The 19,068-nt window shown below is 42.6% G+C and overlaps 1 protein-coding gene across 7 annotated transcripts in view; it reads right to left on the reverse strand.

Moving 5' to 3' along the window:
• Positions 1-19,068, reverse strand: part of PLEKHG5 (pleckstrin homology and RhoGEF domain containing G5) — a 189,548-nt gene that overhangs the window by 90,281 nt on the left and 80,199 nt on the right. For 3 of the 7 annotated variants that reach the window (XM_069948999.1, XM_069949000.1, XM_069949001.1), the window contains one exon: positions 4,111-4,240. In XM_069948999.1, the coding sequence (XP_069805100.1) occupies positions 4,111-4,213 (103 nt within the window). In that variant the 5' untranslated portion in view covers positions 4,214-4,240. Of the gene's footprint in view, positions 1-4,110; positions 4,241-6,755; positions 6,775-7,153; positions 7,341-7,720; positions 7,837-13,254; positions 13,277-19,068 lie in introns of those variants that run through there. The other 4 variants (XM_069949003.1, XM_069949002.1, XM_069949005.1 and 1 more) reach the window with 4 other exon arrangements.

The following is a 19,068-nucleotide window of genomic DNA, read 5'->3' on the forward strand; positions in this document are numbered from 1 at the left end:
CAGTATTACAGTATTGGGGTCAGTATTTCAGTATTAGGGTCAGTATTACAGTATTGGGGTCAGTATTTCAGTATTAGGGTCAGTATTACAGTATTGGGGTCAGTATTACAGTATTGGGGTTAGACAGTATTGGGGTCAGTATTACAGTATTGGGGTCAGTATTACAGTATTGGGGTTAGACAGTATTGGGGTCAGTATTACAGTATTGGGGTCAGTATTTCAGTATTAGGGTCAGTATTACAGTATTGGGGTCAGTATTACAGTTTTGGGGTCAGTAGTTTATTATTGGGGTCAGTATTTCAGTATTGGGGTCAGTATTAAGGTCAGTATTGGGGTCAGTAGTTTAGTATTGGGGTCAGTATTTCAGTATTGGGGTTAGACAGTATTGGGGTCAGTATTACAGCATTGCGGTCAGTAGTTTAGTATTGGGGTCAGTGTTACAGTATTGGGGTCAGTATTTCAGTATTGGGGTTAGACAGTATTGGGGTCAGTATTACAGTATTGGGGTCAGTATTTCAGTATTGGGGTCTGTATTACAGTTTTGGGGTCAGTAGTTTAGTATTGGGGTCAGTAGTTCAGTATTGGGGTATGTTTTTCAGTATTGGGGTCAGTAGTTTAGTACTGGGGTCAGTATTTCAGAATTGGGGTCATTATTTCAGTATTGGGGTCAGTATTACAGTTTTGGGGAGAGTAGTTCAGTATTGTGTCATTATTTCAGTATTGGGGTCATTATTTCATTATTGGGGTCTGTATTACAGTTTTGGGGTCATTATTTCAGTATTGGGGTCAGTAGTTTAGTATTGGGGTCAGTATTACAGTATTGGGGTCAGTAGTTTAGTATTGGGGTCAGTATTACAGTATTGGGGTCAGTATTACAGTATTGGGGTCAGTATTACAGTATTGGGGTCAGTATTACAGTATTGGGGTCTGTTTTTTATTATTGGGGTCAGTAGTTCAGTATTGGGGTCAGTAGTTTAGTATTGGGGTCAGTATGTGGGGTCAGTATTACAGTATTGGGGTCAGTAGTTTAGTATTGGGGTCAGTAGTTCAGTATTGGGGTCTGTTTTTCATTATTGGGGTCAGTAGTTCAGTATTGGGTTCAGTAGTTTAGTATTGGGGTCAGTATGTGGGGTCAGTAGTTTAGTATTGGGGTCAGTAGTTCAGTATTGGGGTCTGTTTTTCAGTATTGGGGTCAGTAGTTCAGTATTGGGGTCAGTAATTCAATACTGGGGTCTGTTTTTAGTATTGGGGTCAGTAGTTCAGTATTGGGGTCTGTTTTTCAGTATTGGGGTCAGTAGTTCAGTATTGGGGTCAGTATTGGGGTCAGTAGTTCAGTATTGGGGTCAGTAGTTCAATACTGGGGTCTGTTTTTAGTATTGGGGTCAGTAGTTCAGTACTGGGGTCTGTTTTTAGTATTGGGGTCAGTAGTTCAGTACTGGGGTTGATATTTTAGCCAAAAACCAAAAGTGGAGCTTACACAGAAAAAAAAAGGTAAAGTATGTGTGCAGATATGACGGCCAGGTCGGTAACCTGCTATGCAGCGGTAAACATGGGAGCGCAGTGTCCTGGTACCTGTGTCCCAGCTACCAATGTTGTCGTGTGGCGGAGCAGTGTTTGGGTGTCATCGGTTCACTTGTATGTCATTTGGCTTGTCACACAGCTGGTATGATACTGTGGTATTATAGATCTGCAAGGGATAACACTGGGGGTTATAGCTATGTAAGGGGTAGTTGCACCTGGACCCAGGACAATAAATGAAGAAGTAGAGTTCAAACTTGAAGTTACACCTCTGGTTAACACTGCTTTGTATTAGCCAATCTTAGTGGATCGCATGTTAAGAATGTAAGGAGTTTGGTCACATGACCTTCTTTCAGGCACCTTCAATCTAAAGAGAATTCTGCGGGAGTCTCCAAGGTTTAGAACCTATCACTGTAAAGGTCCAAAAGTCCAACCCTCTCTCTCCAGGACCAGAACTTTCCAGCTAGTCCTGGCTTGTCATCTACATCTTCAGTACCTCTATCTCCTCCCGTTTGTTAGGCTCCATATAAAGCCTTAGGCCTAGATAATTGTAATTTTCCAGAAAGTAACTAAAGACAAGTAGACTGCAGATCACCAAAAATACAGTTTAAAGGGGAACTCCAACCTTTTTTTTCTTGGCAATCAACTGGTGCCTGAAAACCTAATGAGAGACCCATAAAAGAGCCACTGACAAGAGGGCAGAGACAAGGGAACGAAGATTAATAGAAAAGGAGGCGAAGATTAACAGACAAGAGGGCAGGGTTTAATAGACAAGGGGGCGGGGATTGATAGGCAAGGGGGGATTAATAGACAAGGGGTCGAAGCTTAATAGACAAGGGGGCAGGGATTAATAGACAAGGGGCAGAAATTAATATACAAGGGGGCAGGGATTAATAGACAAGAGGCGGAGATTAATATACAAGGGGGCAGGGATTAATAGACAAGGGGGCGGAGATTAATAGACAAGGGGGCAGGGATTAATAGACAAGGAGGTGGCAGATTAATAGACAAGGGGGTGGCGGATTAATAGACAAGGGAGCGGAGATTAGATGGAACACGGGGGCTATTTCTGGTGACAATCTTCTATGTCTCTGAGGCGGTAACCTCTTGATCCTGCATATATAAACAACCCTCAGCCCCTATATACATCTGCATCACTTGTCTCTACAGTCAGAAGCATAAAGACTGCTGCCTCCTCTGTCCCCGGGCTCGGTCTATGGCCTCACTATGCATCTGTCTCTAATTATAATATCTATAGTCTTGTAATTATAATCCCGGCATCTTCTAACCGTGACCCCTGAATCTTGGCGGTGTGCCGCACACAACACTCTCCCTGACTGAAGAAATAAAACTCAATTAAAGAGGTACTCTAGCTAAATAAGTTTTTATTTCAAATCAACTGGAGTCAGAAAGTTATACAGGTGTGTAATTTACTTCTCCAGTCTTCCAGTACTTATCAGCTGCTGTACGTCCTGCAGGAAGAGGCGTATTCTCTCCAGTCTGACACAGTGCTCTCTGCTGCCACCTCTGTCCATGTCAGGAGCTGTCCAGAGCAGGAGAGGTTTTCTATGGGGATTTGCTGCTGCTCTGGACAGTTCCTGACATGGACAGAGGTGGCAGCAGAGAGCACTGTGTCACACTGAGAATACACTACTTCCTGCAGGGCATACAGCAGCTGATAAGTACCTAACAGAATACATCATTTTCTGCAGGACGTACAGCAGCTGATAAGTACTGGGAGACTGGAGATTTTTTAATAGTAGTAAATTACAAATCTGTATAACTTTCTGACACCAGATGATTTGAAAGAAAACATCTTTGCCCCTTTAAAAGGGTTGGCCACTTTATATTAAAATAGTTCAGTGTGCAGTGTTAGTAAATGTAGTCACTGTGATCGTGGTATATAGATGTATAGAGGTTATTTCCTGCGCCCAGTACTTGCAGGCAAGTGTCAGCTGCCCTGACCTCAGGTTTTATAAATTATTGTAATTTGACTTCATTCACTTTAATGTAACTGAGCTGTAATACTGCACACAAACTGAGGACAAGTGTGGCGCTGTTTCTTAAAGAAAGCAGCTCTAAATTTTCTAATCCTCAATAACCTTTTCTATTGTCTTGCAGGAGTCAGGATAGTAAGGCCTATTCACACAGATAAGTCTCCATGCCGCGCCCTGATTGGGGTTATTCCCATCTTATAAAGTGATGGCATAACTATAGGATATATAACCGCCCACTCTCTGAGACCCCAATCTTCCCTAAGAATTTAGGGGACACAGAGCCAAAATGAAGCTGACTTCAGAGGGGGCAGAGCATGACACAAGATCCTTCATATAGATCTTCTGCAGATCCCCTTGTCAGGCCCTGTATTACACATAACTACATATAAAAATTTTGTTAGCAGCATGTTTTTTTTAACAGCTTCCATATAGATCTATGTATCTCCATGGTAACAGACTACAAACAAGCGCTATGTAGTCTGATCCCGTAATCACCCTCTCCTCCACCTCCTTCCTTCCCTATACCTATAGAATAAATATTATAATGAAGACAGAACAAACATAGAATGAGTATTAGGGAAGGGTCGGTACTTACCTTGAGGGGGGAGGTCGAAGCGTATATGTCTATCAAAGTGCATGGTGCTGTGGAACTTGATGTCACATGACTCACACAAATTCAAAGGGTTCTTCTGATTCATTTGCTGGCAGTCGGCGTGGTGACATACCTGACGGAGAAAGCAAAGGAGAGTACAGTCAGATAGGGTCTGAGCTGTGGAGCGACTGCACTGAGGGACTGTAATTCTGCTCACTCCTTGTTGACAAGGTTGAGTCCTGTTCACACTGGCATTATGAATTCCTAAGAAGTACAAGGTCAGCAGAGCAAGTTACTAGCTCTTAGGGTATCAGGGCCAGTGGTGCCCCCTTCAGTAGTGACAGATGAGCTGCAAGTCACATGCCCTTAAAGGGGTATTACACTCAAACAAACTTTTGATATGTTGCTGCTCATGCTGAGACTAACAATTCCTTCCATAATTGTTATTATCTATTCAGTCTCCTTCCCCCAGTTCTCTGCTGCTGCTTTCTCCCCCTTCTTCCCCCTCCCTTCTGAGACAGCAGATGTAAACAAGTCCCTGGCAGGCTTCATTGTAGCTTCTCTGTAATGCTGGGAGAGTTATACTGAGGTCATGTTGCTGATTAACTCACTGTGATTAATCCTCCCAGCATTGCAAAGAAGCTACAATGTTGCAGATACAGTCTGCCAGGGACTTGTTTACATTGGACCTCTCAGAAGGGAGGGGGAGGAGGGGGAGACAGAGAGAAAAGCTCACACAGATTTTTGTGTTTTCAGCAGGAAGCAGCAGCTGAGAACAAGAGATAAGTTTGAGTGGAGTACCCCTTTAAGACTAACCAGAGATGTATACACAGATTCTTGCTGCCATCTTTTCTTAGAATACAGGTCAGAAGATGACGGCACTTGGCTGCTGCCGTCCTAGGCAATCTATCACAATGTGTCCTGTATATTACACTACATGATGAGACGGCGGGCGGTGTATCCAGAGCGCCAGACTGATCACACAGGACAGGACGATGGCAATCAGCTTCTCATTGCAGATCGGTAAAAGGTCAGAAGTGACACCTGATGAGCCGCACACTGAAACCTTTCATGTTCTCAAAGGTCACAAAGTAAAGGAGATCAATACCGGCATCTGAGACACCGAGAGGATTTATCACTCAGGCCTTTGTTTTCATAGATAAAATATACAGAACGCGCAAATCTTTATGTCTCATCATCACAGCAGTAAGAAAGGTATCATATATATACTCCTGCCTGGTATAGTCATTGTCATCCACAGCAGTATTATAGTAGTATTTTCTTGTATATAGGGGGCACTATTACACTAGTTATATCCCTGTATATAGGAGCAGTATTATAGTAGTATTTTCTTGTATATAGGGGGCAGTATTACACTAGTTATATCCCTGTATATAGGAGCAGTATTATAGTAGTTATATCCCTGTATATAGGGGGCAGTATTATAGTAGTTATATTCCTGTATATAGGGGCAGTATTATAGTAGTTATATTCCTGTATATAGGAGCAGTATTATAGTAGTTATATTCTTGTATATAGGAGCAGTATTATAGTAGTTATATCCCTGTATATAGGAGCAGTATTATAGTAGTTATATTCCTGTATATAGGAGCAGTATTATAGTAGTTATATCCCTGTATATAGGAGCAGTATTATAGTAGTTATATCCCTGTATATAGGAGCAGTATTATAGTAGTTATATTCCTGTATATAGGGGCAGTATTATAGTAGTTATATTCCTGTATATAGGAGCAGTATTATAGTAGTTATATTCTTGTATATAGGAGCAGTATTATAGTAGTTATATTCTTGTATATAGGGGCAGTATTATAGTAGTTATATTCCTGTATATAGGGGCAGTAGTATAGTAGTTATATTCATGTATATAGGGTCAGTATTATAGTAGTTATATTCCTGTATATAGGAGCAGTATTATAGTAGTTATATTCCTGTATATAGGGGGCAGTATTATAGTAGTTATATTCCTGTATATAGGAGCAGTATTATAGTAGTTATATTCCTGTATATAGGGGCAGTATTATAGTAGTTATATCCCTGTATATAGGAGCAGTATTATAGTAGTTATTTTCTTGTATATATGGAGCAGTATTATAGTAATATATTCCTGTATATAGGAGCAGTATTATAGTAGTTATATTCTTTTATATAGGGGGCAGTATTATAGCAGTTATATTCCTGTATATAGGAGCAGTATTATAGTAGTTATATTCCTGTATATAGGGGGCAGTATTATAGTAGTTATATTCCTGTATATAGGAGCAGTATTATAGTAGTTATATTCCTGTATATAGGAGCAGTATTATAGTAGTTATATTCCTGTATATAGGGGGCAGTATTATAGTAGTTATATTCCTGTATATAGGAGCAGTATTATAGTAGTTATATTCTTATACATAGGGGCAGGATTATAATAGGAATACAGTAGAATCAGATAGCTATATAGTCCCTTTTCACATCCTCTATAGAAGGAGTCTTCTCAGCCACATAACCATGTGTAGAGTCTCCACTAGTTTATACAGGATATGATGCCTTGTGCAGTGAAAAGGAATGACTATTGGGAGATCGGGTTGGGATGGGGGGGGGAATATTTGGGGCACGTGAATCCTACACAATTGCACCCAGTTTACCTCTATGGTATACACACTGCTCACATCGTGTATATTTGTCCGTACCAAGCTGTTTCCGGCCGGAGCTTTTTGAGGACATGTTGGTCTTTTGCAACAAAAGGAATATTCCCTGCAAGGTTCCTAAAATACATGTTGCTGAGCCAGGCAGAAAATGACAGTCACGCAAGCACTTCTCTGACTTCTGGTAAATTACAAAGAGCACAAGCTGCGGTGAGGAGCCTTTCTGCTCTAAATACAAAACCAGTTATTACGGCCCATGTGCAGCCCATGTTCTCCTAGTAAATGGAAAGCCACCTGTAATTTTACAAAGTGGAAATCTCTGTTCACATCATTCCATATGTTGTGGAAAAAAGGTTCCACCATAGAGAATGAGCCGACAGATGGGATCACTTACTTACGCTGGGGTCGGCATGTGCTGGGTGATGTCTGCGTTTGCTTTGCTCTGTGCTGGATTTTATTGTGGACTCTTATGGGCAGGCACCTCTCAGTATATCCAGACGGGGATTTATTGCAGATGAGTACGCCATACTTTGTTTATGTCCCCCTTAGTGCAAAAGCTGCACCAAATTTCTGCAACAAATCCACCAGATCTGCGCCTGACCATAGAGTGCCAGTCAGCGCCGGGACAAGGTATTATGGTGCCCCAGGCAGATATGACAAATGGGCCCCCTCCCCCCTTTGAAAATCCAAAAATCTGAAAATACACAAACTGTATACATATATGTATATAATAGAAATAGTAAATAGTACGAGTATACAAGGGACAGATATTATCACATTACATGTAACCATCATACGGTTACTGACTAAATTCAGGACTACAAGACCAACTACACCAATACTACCAGTGTACAAGGGATAAAGAATACTGCCACACCGTGACCACCGCACAGTGACTGAATAATACCACCATACTATACAAAGACCATAAATACCCCCATACAGTGACACATAGTGGTGGATACCTGTATTACAGAGGCGCTCTGTGCAGCCTATATAGTTCATTACAGTTACATCCAGTTTACAGTTGCCCCCAGTTAGATAGGTGCCCCCCTCCTTCTTAGAGGTACATAGTTGCCCCCAGTTAGATAGGTGCCCCTCTCCTTCCTAGAGATACATAGTTGCCCCCAGTTAGATAGGTGCCCCTCTCCTTCCTAGAGATACATAGTTGCCCCCAGTTAGATAGGTGCCCCCTCCTTCTTAGAGGTACATAGTTGCCCCCAGTTAGATAGGTGACCCTCTCCTTCTTAGAGGTACATAGTTGCCCCCAGTTAGAAAGGTGCCCCTCTCCTTCCTAGAGATACATAGTTGCCCCCAGTTAGATAGGTGCCCCTCTCCTTCCTAGAGATACATAGTTGCCCCCAGTTAGATAGGTGCCCCTCTCCTTCTTAGAGGTACATAGTTGCCCCCAGTTAGATAGGTGCCCCTTTTTGGGGGGATCAAGCTGTCCTACATTAGGAGTCTTCCTGTTACCCATAGCAACCGATCAGAGATCAGCTTTCACTTTACCAGAGCAATGAGAACTGAAAGCTGAGCTGTCATTGGTTGCTATGGGAGCTGTGACTTGTTGCTATGGACATCACAGAGACACTAAGTATAACACAGAGCCATATATTTCCCCCTTTATTCCATCCTGTCCCCCACTCCCTCTGGCAGGGCCTGCACTACCCCGGCTCTGCAGACAGGAGGCGCCGGCACAATGATGATGGGGACAGAGGCAACTGGCAGGGATTCTCAGTCCTAGCAATCTTCTGGGTGGTAAGCGATGGCACCTAAGGCGGGCATCTTCCCCCTGCCCCAGCCCTGGTACCAGTCGTAGGCAGCTGCTGATGCGTATACGGTAAAGTGCAACCAGAAATGTTGCTTGTCACCCTTGTATTTAGGCCCTGAGTTTGTCCAATCAGAAGTCCCCTTGCTGCCACATCCTCACCCTCTGAAACCTGAGGGAAAGATCCTGCAGCAGCATCTCCCCCCTCCCCCAGCTCTGTAGGTAGATCCTTATAATATAGAACTAGAGCGTGGTGACCGTATCCTCCATGTCCGCCATGCTGGTCGGTGCACTGTAATACTCTGTACAGTGTTCTATGTATTATGTGTGCGGGAAGTTCTGACTGATAACCATATAATAGACGATCCCGCTATAAATACCCCACAATATAACGCACGGCACAACATCTAATATTATCTCCAGCGCCATAAATAATCCGCATTGTTCCCGTTACTCCCATGGATGACGCTTCAGCAGCCATTGTGTATGAGGATCTAAATACAGGGCAGAAAGCCAAATATATAAAGCGATAAACCAACAATGGTCATAGGGGGAGGGGGGCTATGGCGCTAAAGGGGGTCCCCGATCATACTCTGGCTATCCAAGCATGATAGGAGTTGTAGTCCGGATAGAAACACTGTAACTACCAGGAGGGAGAGAAGGGGGAGCACTACAAGAGTAAATGCCCTCTATAGCGCCCCCAGAAGGGGTAAGGAAACAAGGGTCCCCATTATACACCAATATAGGCAGATCATTTCCGTTTATTACGCGTCGCCCGCGCTCGGCGCTTTGTTTTACGTTTCAGTCCAGTAGTTTATTAATCCTGAAGACCCTCATGACACATAAGAGCTTCATTTAAAGGGCCGGCGCGCCATAACAAGGCGTATTGTTTGTCTCCATACGTTCACATTATTCAGCTATTTAACAACTTCCCACATGTGAGGCTTTATGGATCCGCTGGAATTCCGCATTCATTGCCTGAAACACTGAGACGAGTCAGAAATACCACAGAAGGTGTAAGAGCGAGAACCCGGCCCGGGGGGCATCAAACAGCGGCAGGTTTTTATGTTTAGACACCAATGTTTATTATGTATCAGCAGGAACAATACAAAGCCTGTGCCCATAATGTCTGCATCCCGCTATAGGGCGAGTCAGAGCCGGGTCATGGTCAGAGGAGGATTCTGGGAGCAAACGCTGGAGACTTTATCCTTGTTGTTTCACTTTAAACTTCTTTATAATTTTACTGCCTGTTAGTGTGAGATTAACCCTTCAGTGTCCTCTCTGGTGTCTCATGACTGGTGAAAGTGCACTGGACTGAAAAGGCTGGCACTGTGCCGAGGGATGATGTACAGCACACTACTATAGATGGCACGCGGGGGGTAGATAACCCTATTGATACAGTGGGTGAACAAGGTGCTATGTAAGCGGAAAAGGAACAAATCACATAAAGGAACAGTTTACATCCCACAAGTAGCCCGGGTCTAAGCAATAAACTGCTGATAGTGAGGTAGAAAGGAAGATTACACTCAGGAGGCAGCACTGTGTACATAGTAAGATCACATACATTTATACATGGAATAGTTGCAACCTTCCTCCTCCTCCTCCTCCTCCTCCTCCTCCTGCAAGCAAAGTGGGTACAAGTGCCTACTTGCTATAACAACAATCTGTGCGAGAGACCTAATGACCTGAAAGGGCTGAGCTTACCACCTGGAGGCCAGGGCCCTACGCCTGGGGGCCCGCTAGTACATGGGAGAAAGAGCCATGAAATACAGAAGTCTATGAGTTGCAAGGACTCATGGTACAAGTGGTTGGCACGTCTGGGCAGGGTGGTCGGTGCTGGAGGGGGTGAGGGGAAGGAGTTGTGTTCAGGGACCCTAGAAGGAGGAGACGGGGGTCTCTTAGGTCTGAATGCAGAAAACAATATAACATTTCATGTAAGCGATTTCCTCCCAGCAATGATCGTCTTCCACCCAACCAGAAACATTCTGCAAAGCTTCCTCCATCTACAGAGAGGGAAGTGCGAGTTACATAAAGAGAAGACCAGTCACCCACCGCACCGCCGTACAACCCCCCCCCCCCCCCCCCCCCCCCCCGATAGACGGAGTCAGACGACAGATCAAAGGGTCACATGTCACCCCATGTGATTCCTGTGTAAGCTACAGAATTCCACTTGTTCATGTTTCTCCATACTACAAGTTCTATGTAACAAAGGGAGGAACAATAAGACCACTGAATAGTGAGTGCAGCTCTGGAGTATAATACAGGATGTAACTCAGGATCAGTAATGTATCTACATAGTGACCTCACCAGCAGAATAGTGAGTGCAGCTCTGGAGTATAATACCGGATGTAACTCAGGATCAGTAATGTATCTACATAGTGACCTCACCAGCAGAATAGTGAGTGCAGCTCTGGAGTATAATACCGGATGTAACTCAGGATCAGTAATGTAATGTATGTACACAGTGACCCCACCAGCAGAATATTGAGTGCAGCTCTGGAGTATAATACCGGATGTAACTCAGGCTCAGTAATGTAATGTATGTACACAGTGATCTCACCAGCAGAATAGTGAGTGCAGCTCTGGAGTATAATACAGGATGTAACTCAGGATCAGTAATGTAATGTATGTACACAGTGACCCTGCCAGCAGAATAGTGAGTGCAGCTCTGGAGTATAATAGAGTGTCCTGTAACTTGCTCATCACAATGGACGGCATACACTTGCAGTGCCATTTCTCAATGGTAGTGAGGTTGAGTAGCTGCTGGTAGATGAGGCGGCCTCCTTTAGCAGCTGTGTGCCGGATGATCTGCCCCCCTCCTCTGGTCTTTGTGGCTGGGGAAACCTTACAACCATTCACTTTCCCAGCATCCTGACGCCCGGCTCTCCCACACGGCAGTAAAGTGGCCTGTGCTGTGAATGCTTCCAGGCCTCCTCTTGTTATATGTTCCTATGACAACCCCTTCAATCTGCTCAAAACTGTAAAAAACGCCTCCTCGTAAATTTCATTTTTCCCCTCCTGAATCCGATGCAGCGGCCTCGCACAGAAGCCGCCATTAAAATGATTAGGAAAGAGAAGGTTGAAAAGTGCACGTCGGCCGTGACCGCGGCGGTGATGGAGGCCTCTGGCGTCTCCTGGTGTGATATAAGGGGTTAATGGACACAAAGTGCCAAGAAGAGGGTGTAAAGATGGCCGACGGCTGTGGCCGCGCTCGGGGCTGTACACTCATCGGGTATTTTCTGCAGCTGTATAAACAGTCTGGTTAGAACGTCCCCAGCGCCGCGCGACACTCAGCCTTGGCACCGCATAGCGAGAACAATTACTGGGAAGGTCGTGTAATCAGTGTCATTTACTGTACAGGGGAGACCGCAGCCGGGAGAAGGGGGGTCACCGGCCATAACGGTGCCGGGGGGTGTCACTCCTAACACAGGCGGACTTCTCTCTTAGGGGCCCGATTCAGCCGATTATGGCTCCACGGAATAGAGAGAACGATCAGCCGATCGGTATCAATGTCCGTGCAGCCCTCGCTAAACGATTATCGGGCCATGTAATAGGCCCAGTAAACGAGCGCCAATCTAGCTCGACACTCGTTTACATTATTGATCAGGCCCCCAGCGGCCCGTGTAATAAGACCCATAGGTTTCTTCTTCTGAGGCTGTATTCACACTGCGTTTTTACAATCCATTTTTTCATCCGTTTCTCTACAAAAAAACTGATGAAAAAACTGAAGCATTTGTGTGCGTCCATTTTTTCATTGCCCTCCATTCTAACAAAAAATTTTAAAAAACATAAAAACTCATCCTTTTTTTAGCATACACAAAAAAAACGTGGTCGACCATGTTTTTATGTCCACTTAAAAAAAGGGAGGGTTGCGTTTTTATTTCTTTATTTATTTCTTTATTTTTTAAATGATAGAAGTTAATGAAAAACGGATCCAAACGGATGCACATAAATGCTACTGTTTTTTGCATGAAACAGATGAAAAAAAATGGATTGCAAAAACGCAGTGTGAACCCAGCCTTAGGGCCCTATTACACGGGACGAAAAATCGCGATATCGGTCGAATTTAAACGATAATCGTTCTGTGTAATTGCAGGCAACGATCGAAAAATCATTCGTATGTCGTTAATCGTTGATTTAGATCTGAACCTAAAATTATCGTTAATCGTTCGCTGTAATTCCACGTTCGTTCGCTCAAGTTCCGCATTTTTCACTAATCGTTCAGTGTAATTGCACTTTGTTTTGCTGGAATGAGAAGGAATAAACAATCATAGTAACAAACGTATCTAACGACTTTCGTTCTGTGTAATATGGTGAACGATTACAGGTTAACGATAAACAATCTCATTTGCGATCATTTATCATTAGTCATTAAAAACCGCTCAGTTTAATAGTACCCTTAGAGAATGGCGCCCCTGTGCCCGTAGGCTGTGTGTGGTATTGCAGCTCAGCCCCATTTGTTCCCCTGTAGCTCTCCATATACAGAACTCCCATCACGTGTTTCTCCAAGATTACGCCGAGGTCGTGACTGTCTGGTTCTCTCTCCCACTATACATTTGTTGTCCAAGAATCTGTGGTCAGAAATCAAACCCCAAGTCTGAGGAGAAACCCGCCAACCTCAGATACTGTGGAATAAGCAACTTAAAGGGGTTCTCTGGGAAGTAAAGTTGGTAAAATCAGATGTGTATCACATACATATATGTAAAGGAGAACAAATGTGAAGTAACTTACATCACTGTACTGTTCTTCTCCACCATGGATCTAATTACCCCCTGATTTTCTCTTTGATCTGTGTCCTTGCTGTTGCCGTGCACACCCTTACCCACAATCCCTCTTGCTTGCAGGCTCAGTGAAAACCAACTGCCAGTGCTTCCTGGAGATTGCAGTTGAACTGAGCATGCCCGACCACCTTAGTGGGTCGTAACCCAGATTATTAAAACAAAGCAGGCACGTTGGGGATTCGCAAGTCTGTATCTCTTGAACAGTATATGATTGTACACTTGAACACTTGAAATATTTTTCACACAATGCATCAGTTTAAAGGCAATCTGCCACTAGGTTTATTCCACCTTAAATGAGGGCGGCATAACCTGGTGACAGAAATACTGAACAGATCGGTGTATTACTGACATCATTCTGTTCAGCCGTTCTCCTAATATGCAGGAGAACAGGATTCTTGACACACCCCTCACCCCGTCCTCCAGCTGCTGATTGACAGCTGACTGCCTATACACAGATTAGATAGATAACTGCCAATCAGCAGCTGGTGGGCGGAGTTTTCTGCTTCTTATGAAAATCCAGGACTAGTGAGCACATGCACATAATGGAGAGGACTACTTATTGTTCATGTTATTCAGGAGGAGATCTCTGGATCAGCTGCACAGAACAATGTAAGTGATACATCCTTCTGTTCAGCTTCTCTGTCACTAGTTTATGCTACTCTCAGACAGGACAGCATAAACCTACTGACAAAGTCTCTTTAAACTTATTTACAACCCCTTTAAGAACAGCATAATGAAAACAACCTATGAACTCCCTGCAGATGTTCTACTTGGTCGGATCAGACCCCAGGACCCAGCACTACGAGGCTTTCACCCCTCAATGATCAGAACTCACAGAGTCCTCTAAGATTTGGTTATGTGGATGCCATGGGCACTCTACTACATGGACGCCTGTACAATATGGCCCCAGTACAATGCCATGGGCACTCTACTACATGGACGCCTGTACAATATGGCCCAAGTACAATGCCATGGGCACTCTACTACATGGACGACCTGTACAATATGGCCCCAGTACAATGCCATGGGCACTCTACTACATGGACGCCTGTACAATATGGCCCCAGTACAATGCCATGGGCACTCTACTACATGGACGCCTGTACAATATGGCCGTAGTACAATGCCATGGGCACTCTACTACATGAGGACCTGTACAATATGGCCCCAGTACAATGCCATGGGCACTCTACTACATAGACGACCTGTACAATATGGCCCCAGTACAATGCCATGGGCACTCTACTACATGGACGACCTGTACAATATGGCCCCAGTACAATGCCATGGGCACTCTACTACATAGACAACATGTACAATATGGCCCCAGTACAATGCCATGGGCACTCTACTACATGGACGACCTGTACAATATGGCCCCAGTACAATGCCATGGGCACTCTACTACATAGACAACATGTACAATATGGCCCCAGTACAATGCCATGGGCACTCTACTACATGGACGACCTGTACAATATGGCCCCAGTACAATGCCATGGGCACTCTACTACATAGACAACATGTACAATATGGCCCCAGTACAATGCCATGGGCACTCTACTACATGGACGACCTGTACAATATGGCCCCAGTACAATGCCATGGGCACTCTACTACATGGACGACCTGTACAATATGGCCCCAGTACAATGCCATGGGCACTCTACTACATGGATGACGTATACAATATGGCCCCAGTACAATGCCATGGGCACTCTACTACATGGACGACCTGTACAATATGGCCCCAGTACAATGCCATGGGCACTCTACTACATGGATGACGTATACAATATGGCCCCAGTACAATGCCATGGGCACTCTACTACATGAGGACCTGTACCAAAAACATTGTTCCCTTTAAACATTATTGGCAGTAACTGTCTACCATCCACTGCTATAATCATCAGGACAATCCATCCACACTTCTAATCATACCGCAGGGTTTATTAATTGCTGGGAGCCGTCAGATAACATAGACATATATCACGTCCAGTATCTCCTCTCCAAACTTTATGGAATTTTCCTTGTTTGGTTAAGGTGGAACTAGAAAGATAATCAGAAGCTCTTTCTATACATGGGGATTTCTACTTATACATCTTATCCATAGGGGGCAGCATTATAGTATAGTCTAGTATATAGCAGTATTATAGTAGTAATATTCTTGTATATAGGAGCAGTATTATAGTAGTATATCCCTGTATATAGGAGCAGTATTATAGTAGTTATATTCCTGTATATAGGGAGCAGTATTATAGTAGTTATATTCCTGTATATAGGAGCAGTATTATAGTAGTTATATTCCTGTATATAGGAGCAGTATTATAGGAGTTATATTCTTGTATATAGGGAGCAGTATTATAGTAGTTATATTCCCGTATATAGGAGCAGTATTATAGTAGTTATATTCCTGTATATAGGAGCAGTATTATAGTAGTTATATTCTTGTATATAGCAGCAGTATTATAGTAGTTATATTCCTGTATATAGGAGGCAGTATTATAGTAGTTATATCCCTGTATATAGGAGCACTATTACACTAGTTATATCCCTGTATATAGGGAGCAGTATTATAGTAGTTATATCCCTGTATATAGGAGCAGTATTATAGTAGTTATATCCCTGTATATAGGAGCAGTATTATAGTAGTTATATTCCTGTATATAGGAGCAGTATTATAGTAGTTATATTCCTGTATATAGGAGCAGTATTATAGTAGTTATATCCCTGTATATAGGGAGCAGTATTATAGTAGTTATATCCCTGTATATAGGAGCAGTATTATAGTAGTTATATTCCTGTATATATTAGCAGTATTATAGTAGTTATATTCCTGTATATAGGAGCAGTATTATAGTAGTTATATTCCTGTATATAGGAGCAGTATTATAGTAGTTATATTCCTGTATATAGGAGCAGTATTATAGTAGTTATATTCTTGTATATAGAAGCAGTATTATAGTAGTTATATTCCTGTATATAGGAGCAGTATTATAGTAGTTATATTCCTGTATATAGAGAGCAGTATTATAGTAGTATATTCCTGTATATAGGAGCAGTATTATAGTAGTTATATTCCTGTATATAGAGGGCAGTATTATAGTAGTTATATTCCTGTATATAGGAGCAGTATTATAGTAGTTACAGTATATCCCTGTATATAGGAGCAGTATTATAGTAGTTATATCCCTGTATATAGCAGTATTATAGTAGTATATTCCTGTATATAGGAGCAGTATTATAGTAGGTTTATTCTTGTATATAGGGTGCAGTATTATAGCAGTTATATGCCTGTATATAGGAGCAGTATTATAGTAGTTATATACGTGTGTATATAGGAGCAGTATTATAGTAGTTATATTCCTGTATATAGGAGCAGTATTATAGTAGTTATATTCCTGTATATAGGAGCAGTATTATAGTAGTATATTCCTGTATATAGGAGCAGTATTATAGTAGTTATATACGTGTATATAGGAGCAGTATTGTAGTAGTATATACCTGTATATAGGAGCAGTATTATAGTAGTTATATACGTGTATATAGGAGCAGTATTATGGTAGTTATATACGTGTATATAGGAGCAGTATTATAGTAGTTATATTCCTGTATATAGGAGCAGTATTATAGTAGTTATATTCCTGTATATAGGAGCAGTATTATAGTAGTATATTCCTGTATATAGGAGCAGTATTATAGTAGTTATATACGTGTATATAGGAGCAGTATTATAGTAGTTATATACCTGTATATAGGAGCAGTATTATAGTAGTTATATACGTGTATATAGGAGCAGTATTATGGTAGTTATATACGTGTATATAGGAGCAGTATTGTAGTAGGTATATTCTGGAACATTGGAGATAATTATCCACTTGTGAGCGGCTGTTTGATGATATCACAACCAATTGACTCAATGACTTTACGATTGCTGTGATCTATAGTAACACCAATTACCGTATTTGTTTCCACGTTTTATGAAAAGTTCTTTCTGGGAATTCAGAGCGTCAATTCTCTTGAAAACACGATTAGTCGGAGCAGACGACATGCGATAGTAAATTCTACAAGGCATTACATAAGGTCACGTAGATGTCCGCTGAAGACTATAAAAGCCGTTCTGGGATGGATTCTCATCATCTATGATTCATTCGTTACTCAGAAATTAAAGCGGCAAAATACAAAGGACCAAACTTGATTCACTCATAGTCATAAAACAGCAAAACTCCATTATGAAGGGTGAGTGGATATTAACACTCGTAATGTCAGACTTTGAAGATAACTCTGTGAATGCGGCATAAGTCGGCGGCTCTACGGCCCCTCCGTCCGCCCAGATTCTGTTCATTCTTCTTCTCCCCTCCCATCCAAAGCTAAAGTATACGAGACTGCTATACAGAATGAATGTATTTCCACCACCGTGAGCGTGTACTCTCAGTATCTGGTAACATGAACCTTGTCCCTTGACACATTTTCATTGAAAAGGATTTCTGATAATGTTCTGTTAAAAAAAAATTTCATCATTTGGTGCCAGAAAGTTATATAGATTTGTAATTTACGTGTATTTAAAAATCCTGTACTTATCAGCTGCTGTATGTCCTGCAGGAAGTGGTGTATTCTTTCCAGTCTGACACAGTGCTCTCTACTGCCACCTCTGTCCATGTCAGAAACTGTCCAGAGCAGCAGCAAATCCCCATAGAAAACCTCTCCTGCTCTCCACACTGGGAAGAATACCACTTCCTGCAGGACATACAGCAGCTGATAAGTATTGGAAGATTTGAGTTTGTGTTTTTTTTGGATAGAAGTAAATTACAAATCTCTGGCAATTGCAGCCACCAGTTTTGTTTTATAGAAAAAAAGTTTTGATAACAATCCCAAAGACTTCTGCTGCCCCTGGTTATGAGCCACTATGGTGGTCGGACATGCTCAGTTAACCCGCAGTCTGCAGGAAGTACTGGCACTTGGTCTCTACTGGTTTTGTAAGCAAGGGGAATTGAGGGGGGTGCTTTGTTACATGGCAACAGCAAGGTCACAGTTCAGAAAGGAAACCAGGAAGTGATTGGATCCATGGGGGGAGTACAGGGATGTAAGTACTAAAACATCCTATGTATTCTCCTTTATGTGTGTTGTTCTCCTTTACAGATACGTATATGGTACACATCAGATTTTACCGACTTTATGCTTCATGGAACAACCCCTTTAAATAAACATTTCCTAAAAAAACTTTTGACCTGGGGTCACATAGCCCCTCTAAGGACTTTCGAGAACTCTCTGGAATGACAAAGTATGTGACTGGTTTACCAGATTTTTATCCATTAAATTAGAAGTAACCCCAAGAAAAATACAAAGGGAGCACGGGCAGAAAAGTAACTAAACATCGCCGTCCAAAAGTATTCTTAAAAAAATATTGTGTTTGGACGGGCCTCCTGGCAGGCGGATGTGGTATCCATTCACAATGCTGGGCTCCGCAGCCTCCGCTCTGCTCAGTACAGGGTCATTCTCTGCTGTTTTTAGGGTTTTTATAAGTTTTGAAATGTTTCTTTCCCCGGTGTCTCAGCGGTTCCTCTGGTTAGCATCAATTCATAAATTACATCCTCATGACATCGCTCTTGAAAGCGTGACGGGGAGGTTGGGTTTTCTCTCCATCTACAACATGTGCACAATTGCCTATTTGACCATGACCTGCAGCGACTACCATGACCTGCAGCGACCACCATGACCTGCATCGACCACCATAACCTGCAGCGACCACTATGGCCTGCAGTGA

This window comes from Dendropsophus ebraccatus, chromosome 12 (assembly GCF_027789765.1).
Source record: "Dendropsophus ebraccatus isolate aDenEbr1 chromosome 12, aDenEbr1.pat, whole genome shotgun sequence".
In the NCBI taxonomy this organism is placed as follows: Eukaryota; Metazoa; Chordata; class Amphibia; order Anura; family Hylidae; genus Dendropsophus; species Dendropsophus ebraccatus.